At 35.4% G+C, this 7880-nt stretch overlaps 1 protein-coding gene across 1 annotated transcript in view; it reads right to left on the reverse strand.

The window, feature by feature from the left end:
* PAK2 (p21 (RAC1) activated kinase 2) overlaps positions 1 to 7427 on the reverse strand; it is a 55185-nt gene extending 47758 nt beyond the window's left edge. The window contains exon 1 of the mRNA XM_007957103.2: positions 7241 to 7427. Within this exon, the coding sequence (XP_007955294.1) occupies positions 7241 to 7427 (187 nt within the window). The remainder of the gene's footprint in view (positions 1 to 7240) is intronic.
* Between the last annotated feature and the right edge of the window lie 453 nt (positions 7428 to 7880).

Here is a 7880-nt window from a genome sequence, read left to right on the forward strand (position 1 = left end):
CTTAAATATAATTCTTTTTAATTCCTTATCAGGGAGTTCCAATGCTGTGTCTTCCTCAGGGATGTATTTTAGGTCTATATCCTGGTCCCTTGTTTCTCCTGCTTTATCTTGCTTCTTTGTGTGGACTGCGATGCTCTGTTGTCTCCAAGGCATTGTGATGTTTTTGTGTTTATATTTAATTGGTGATTGTATGTTGGAGTGACTTGCGCACAATTTTTGTTTTCTTTGTTTGTATGTTATCTATACAGGCAGGGTACTGTGCTGTGCTCCTCTATTCACTAGTTGACAGCACTTATACACTCACCACCTGTCTCCTTTCTTGTTATCAGCCTCCTGTATGTCCTTGCTGACCCTGGCAAACAGACCCTGTTCTTAGGTCTTGTTTTCGTTCAGGTTTTCCCACTAGTTGGTGCCTAATCCACTTCTGTATAGTTCCTTTCAAAGCTCAGGGCTCCAGGATTATTTTCTGTATCTCTGTCAATTGGTTTTTCTTTTCTTTGTTGAAGAGGGTCTGTGTTGCTTGTCTGCCTATTCCTCCATCTTACCTGAAATCCTCTAAAAAGAGTTAAACCCCTTTTAATCCTAGTGGGATGTTTGTACTACTCATTTAAAAGTCCAGTCCTCTTCTTTCTCCAAACATGCTGAATAACTAGAGTACAAAAGAATTTTTACTGAAGCAAGGGAGGCAGGAGGATTATGACTTTTAGAATATAATTGAGAACAAATCATCCTCCATCTTACCGGAAGTCCTCTAAAAAGAGTTAAACCCCTTTTAATCCTAGTGGGATGTTTGTACTACTCATTTAAAAGTCCAGTCCTCTTCTTTCTCCAAACACACTGAATAACTAGAGTACAAAAGAATTTTTTACTGAAGCAAGGGAGGCATGAGGATTAATGACTTTTAGAATATAATTGAGAATAAATCACTATCAACATTAATATGAATAATCATTTAAAAACACATTCCTAATGAATAGTAAGGAGCTCTGGTAGCATTGTGCCTAAGGCACTTGACTGGTAACTAGAAGGCTGCTGGTTCAAACCCACCAGCCAGTCCTCGGAAGGAAGGTTGGGCAATCTACTTCTGTAGAGATACTGCCTCGGAAACCCAAGGAGGGGTTACTATGAGTCGGAGACAACTCGACGGCACACGACAACAATGAATAGTAAGACTGAAGTCTTAGAAATATTAAACAAGAAAAATTGAGAATTGAAATGAAAGTCTATGTATGACTTTCAGAGGAAATCTCCAAACCTAAAAAATGTCACAATGTTACAGGTTAACAAATAAAAAGGGATTTTAGATGTCACAGTAATACTTCTACCCAATGCAGAAATCCTTTTATAAAATCTCTGATGTGTGCTGTAAGTCACTTCCAGAAGCAATCTACTTCATTGTCAGACACCTTCAAATGTTTTAAAAAGCTACCTTGTATTTAGTCAAAATCTGTTTTCCTGTAACTTCCACGACTATTGGAAATTCCCTTCAGGCCTTCTTCATATCAAATCAAATTCAGATTCCCTGAAATTATCATTATTTTGTAGATTTATGAGTCGGAATTGACTTGATGGCAGTTGGTTTGGTTTTTCAGGTTTTTTTTTTTTAATAACAAACTAAACACATTTGTATCATAAGAAACTCTTCTCAAATATTTAAAGAAAACACGAAAACAGAAAAAGTATTTATGCATTTGAAACGTGGTGCTGGGGAGTAATACTGAATATACCGTGAACTGCCAGAGAAACAAATCAGTTTTGGAAGAAATACAACCAGAATGCTCCTTAGAATTAAGGATAAGGAGACTTTAGCTCACTTACTCTGGACACATCATCAGGAAAGACCAATCATTAGAAAAGGACATCCTGTCTGGTGAAGTAGAGGATCAGCAAAAATGAGAGAACCTTCAACGGGAGGGACTGACACATCAGCCACAACAATGGACTCAAATATACCAATGATCATGAAGATGGCACAGGACCAGGCAATGTTTTGTTCTATAAATATGTAAGGTTGCCATGAATTGGAGAAAACTCAACAGCAACTAACAGCATAACTGCTCTCAATATTTTCCACTCTAGGCTAAATATCTTCAGTGTGTTAAACTATACCTTAGAGGAAATGGTTTTCAGAGATTTTATTGTAATGATCACTCATTCACCTTTGTTGCTGTTAATTGCCGTCAAGTTGACTCTTATGCATGGCAATCCCACATGTGCAGCGAGGCTTTCAAGGGTGTGACCTTTCGGAAGCAAATTGCTAGGCTTGTCTTTTGAGGCACCTCTAGGTGGGTTCGAACCACCAACGTTTTGGCTAGTAGAGCTTAATTGTACTATCCAGAGAATTTTCATTCTCCTCTAGACACTGTACATAACTTTGTCAAACACCCACTTAAAAATGTTAAAAGTTTGAGACTTGAACCACACAAAAATAAATCTGACATACTTTTAATAAAGAGAAATAATGTAAAAAATCAGAAAATACTAATTGTGTGATATATGCAAAGGAAGTATTTTCGGAAAACTATGTAGAATGCTTAATCAAAAGTGATGAAATAGCTCAATACATGATCTCCAGGGCATCATTAAAGCAGACAAGTAATTCCATGCCCTTGCTCCAAAGTCCCTGAACTAAAGGAACACTGAGGTATGTCTGGAAGAATTGTTACTGGGGAGGATACCAGAGCACCAAGTGAAGCCACCACCTCCAACCCAGGAAAAGGTCAGCGATACTAACTACCACAGCACCTAATCCTAATTTCTACATATCTAATCACTTTAGAAGGCCGTTGCCCAAATGAAAGCTACTTAAAAAGTTAAAAATGTATTTTTTATTAAGGAAATTTAAGATCACGTAAAACATATATGCATACTATAATTACGTAAAAACTATGTATTACATAGGTATATATTACATAAAAATCGAAGAGTACGATTAGTGTGCTGGAAAAATATTTTAAATTAAAAATAAATAAAAATATAGTAAATCTCAACAAATCTAAATTGATTGTTCTTGGACTACAATGCAATTAAATTAGAAATCAGTAACAAAAAGATAACCAGAAAACTCCCATAAGTTTGGAAATTAACAAGCATATGTATAAATAAAACATAGGACAAAGAAGAAATTCCAGTGAAAATCAGAAAATACATTTGAATTGATGCTGAAGAACCTAAAACAGCACTTAGCTAAAAATGTCTATCCTTAAAATGCATGTATTGGACATAAGGCTGAAAAGCACTAAGAGAATATTTTAAATAACTTCATGGGAGTAAAATGAACATTTTAAAGTTTTGTAACAATTAAAGAAAAAGTGAATCAATATTTTTTTAAAAAAACATTCCCCAGAAAAAACATTCTAAACCAGTTGGCTTCATTGGTGGTTCTAACAAACATTCAAGGGAAAAAAAAAAAAAAAAACCAACTCCAATCTTACACAAACTCTTCCACAGAAGAGAAATAATACCCTGCTACAATTTTTTATGAGGCTAGCATAACCCTCATACCAAAATGAGAGATGGAGATATGAGCAAAGAAAATTACACACCAATCTCATCAGTGAACACATGAACCACCACTAAGAAACTAAAGCAGCAAGTGACTCAATCACAAGATGTGATGAAAAAAAGCACTGGATAAATTCAACATTCATTCATGAAAAACTTAGTAAACTAGGAATAGAGGGAAATTACCTTAACCAGATAAAGGATATATACAAAAACCTTACAGCAAACATTCACAATGTAATGGTAAAACACTGAAAGCCTTCCTTATGAGATCAGGAACAAGACAGAGATGCCGATTATTTTATTCAGTATTCTGTAAGAGGTCACAGGCATGCAGTAAGGCAAGGATAAGACAAAGACCAACCACCCTCATTTGCAGATATGTATTTGTAAGAAAGACTCAAAGAATCTATGGATACATTATTAAAATAAATAATTAAGCAAAATTGCTATAAACTCAATATTTAGAAATCAACTGCATTTCTATGAAATATCATGAGGAGAACACATATTTTAATAGCACTAAAAATATTAAGCAATCTATGAATAAATAAAAGATGTGTAAAACTTGTGGGAAAAAGAAATAACATCTTTTAAAGAAGACATTAAATATCAAGAGATACACCATGCACATGGCTTAAAACACTACATAAAAAAAAATTCCTAAATGGATTTAAGATCCAAATCTGACAGGCAAAATTCTTAGGAACATGTCTTTATGATCTAGGAGCACGGAAAAATTTATTCTCAATGACAGCAAACCTAATCCATAATGAATGAGACTGAACCCCAACTCATGATGGGGCTCCACTGTGACAACTCTGTCATAAGTCAAAATGAGCTGAATACCTAATTTTTTTTTTTTAGTTTTTCATTACTGTTTCCTTTTATTATCAGTATCTTTAAAAATCCAATTTTTGAACATCTGCCAAGTAAACATCTGAGAATGAAAAGACCAGCAAATTACACACTCCAACACTATATGTAGTACATATTACTCATAATAACATGTACAAGAAAAAAAAAAACTGATGGTTGTAAGTGTGGTTCGTTATAACTCAAATATATTATACATCAGGGACTACCTGTATATGAAACTGCTGTTATTTGACTTTTTTTCACCTTAATAAAAAACTGATAAATTCTACTAAGATAAAATTAATAACTGCTGTTCTTCAGAAGTTACCATGGATAGAATGAAAAGGGAAGTCACATACTAGAAGAAGATATATACAAATAACAGAAAATGGACTAGTATTCAGACTATATAAAGAACTCCTACAATTCAGTAAGAAAAAGACTAACAACAGAAAAAAGAGCAAGACTTGGCCACACACTTCACAGAAGAGGAAATCCAAATGGTCAGTAAGTACATGAAAAGCTTCTATCCTTATGAGTAATCAGAGAAACACAAATTAAAACCATGAAGTACCATCAATAGTCACCAGACATGTAAAAAAAAATTAATTCTGACAATACCAAATGCTGGCATGGATATGGAACAATGGGCCTTTCTAGTGAAAGTGCAAATCAGTAGAATTATTTTGGATAACTGATTAGCAAACTTTATAAATGCTGAGGATGTATATACTCAGAAATTCTGCTTCCAGGTATACACTCAGCCAGAGAAAATAGTGGACATGCGCACCAGAATACTTGTATCAGAATGTCTGCAGCATCATAGTTTGTAATAGACCCAACTAGAGAAACAACTCAAAGACCATTAATGATATAACCAATACATAAATTGTGATATGCTGATATAATGGGATTACACAGAGCAAGGACTGCTACCCACAAGAAAGCGGATGAACCTTGTAGATATAATGCTACATGAGGGAAGCAAGACACAAAAAAATACAAAGAATGCAGTTTATATAAACTCTAAAAATAGACAAAATTTAAAAATATTGTTTAGAAATGTATTCATTAGTAATTAAACTGTACAGAAAAGCTAGAGCACAATTACCGTAACACTCAGAAAAGTGGTGACATCTAGGGAGGGAAAGAGGGGTTGTAACTGGGGAAGACCCACAATGAAGGATGCTCATGAGGTGCTAGAAATACTCTGTATCTTGACTCAAGTAGCAGTTACACATATAGTCACTTCACAATTACTTTTTAAACTGCACACTTATGTGCTCATCATCTGTGTGTGATCTATCACAAACATCTGAAAATCTGTTATGAGCCAAGTCCATAAAAAACTCTAAATAAGTATACTCTAACTTATGGTCCAAAACAACATACATAAAAATAAATCCAGGGTAAATGTGGAATGAATTTAGTCAAGCTAATCAGAAAATGAATTCTGACTCAGATCTTGAATATGAAAAAACATGGGCTAATCAAAAGGAAATAGGAGAGGATATTAGATGAAGAAAACATGATGAGCATGAAAATTGAGGGCAAAAATTATAACGTGTGGGGAATGACCAGACTTCAACCAGAATGACTAGGTCATTAAACAGAGGACATGAGATGAGACTGGAAAAAAGTTAAAACACTTTGGAAAAGCTGCTTATGCAATCTAGCTTTTGTTTCAATGTTACTTATTAAGTTTCTAATAAGTACATTTGGTATCGTTTCCCAACCTTTAAAAACCCATGCTCTACATGTAAACTTAAGAGACAGATCCTCTTCTCTGCTTTTAACCGTTACCAGCTTAACTATCAGCTATATTCCCATGCTGAACGTACCTAAATAAACCTTCATCCTTATCATGGTCCCATAATCCCTTATCCAATTCTAAAATCAAAAAGTCTTAAACCAAAAGTTTTCTTAAGTTCGGCACCAAAACTAATTTAGTAATTTCATATTACATGAGGTTAGTTATAGTCTTCACACTACTTGTGTGACTAAGACCAGTGGTTCTTGTTGTGTGCCGTCGAGTCGGACACGACTCATAGTGACCTCTCTTTGGGTTTCCAAGGCAGTACCATTACAGAAGTAGATTGCCCCACCTTCCTTCCAAGGAGTGGCTGGTGGGTTTGAACTACCAGCCTTCTGATTAGTAGTCAAGTGCGTTAGGCCAGTGGCTCTTAACAGGTGGCAATTTTGCCCCCAAGGGACATGTGGCACTATCTACAGAAATTTTGGGATGTCACAACTGGGTGGGAATATGCTAGAGGCTAGGAATGCTGCTAAATAGCTTATAATACACAAGACAACACCCTGCAATAAAGTTATTTGGCCCTAAAATGTCAATAGTGCCAAGACTGAGAATCCCTGGACTAGAAACACATTTCTCTAGAGATGCATTAATGTGTTAATTACTGAGTGCTGCCTCAGATGTTTCTGACGGCATTACAGAACATGATTCAAGAAAGGCAGTATTACTGAACAAAAAAGCAGAAAAACTTTTAATTCGAAAACAGCTTTGTCCAAGGATTTCTGACAGGAGATCATGGATATTATATCACAATTCTTATAATAATAGATCTTTCTCAAATATTGTGAAGCCACAAATTATAGTCCAAGTATCAGAAAAGAAGATGAGTACAGATAATTCACTGAACCGCAACAAGTAAGATAAATAATTTTTCAGCTTTATTCTTTTCTATCACAGTTTAAAAAGAAACTAGCCTTTCTAATAGCAATTGTTTTCTTGGATATACTTATTGTGTTCACCAAATGTACTGTTTCCACCGTATTATACTAAAAAAAAAAAAAAATCAACATGGACAAGAAAACACTAAAGCAAATGAGATTCTTGAAAACCACAAGAACCACTTACCTTTTTCTGTGCCTGAGAATATAGAGATGATTTTATTCCTGGGCTTTTTTTCCTCTGGAACAGAGGGCAAAGGTTTCAAACTGTGATTGGCTGACAAAGGGTCTTTGCCTCCAGTGCTAAAAATGGTACTGCTCATTCGCACAGGGGGTGCTGGAGGCTTGTCTTCCAGTTCTCCGTTATCAGACATGATTCAGAGTTAGGAAATGGCCTGAAACAGAGAGGCAAAAAATGTACATTTAATAACAGGGGCGGGGGGAGTTAAAATTCCCCTAAACCATAAGCCATCAAGGAGAAAGTATTTATTATAAATATGTACACAGTACAGGTATAAGCACAAAAAACCCCATGAGCCCCAAATTAGACAATGTTATCCATTTATAGTGAAATCTGGATAAATCACTAACCAAGACATGGAAAGGAACCATGGTGGCACAGTGGTTAAAGTGCTTGGCTGCTAACTAAAGGTTGGCGGTTTGAATCCAGCAGCTGCTTTGCAGAAGAAAGATGTGGCAGCATACTTCTGTAAAGATGTACAGCCTTGTAAACTCTCTGGGGCAGGTACACTCTGTCTTACAGTGTCACTATGAGTTGGAATTGACTTGACAGCAGTGGGCTTTAATGGTTTTTAAAAGATGAAAAT

This window comes from Orycteropus afer, unplaced genomic scaffold (genome assembly GCF_000298275.1).
Source record: "Orycteropus afer afer isolate SDZICR_OR568_19922 unplaced genomic scaffold, OryAfe1.0 scaffold00703, whole genome shotgun sequence".
Lineage (NCBI taxonomy): Eukaryota > Metazoa > Chordata > Mammalia > Tubulidentata > Orycteropodidae > Orycteropus > Orycteropus afer.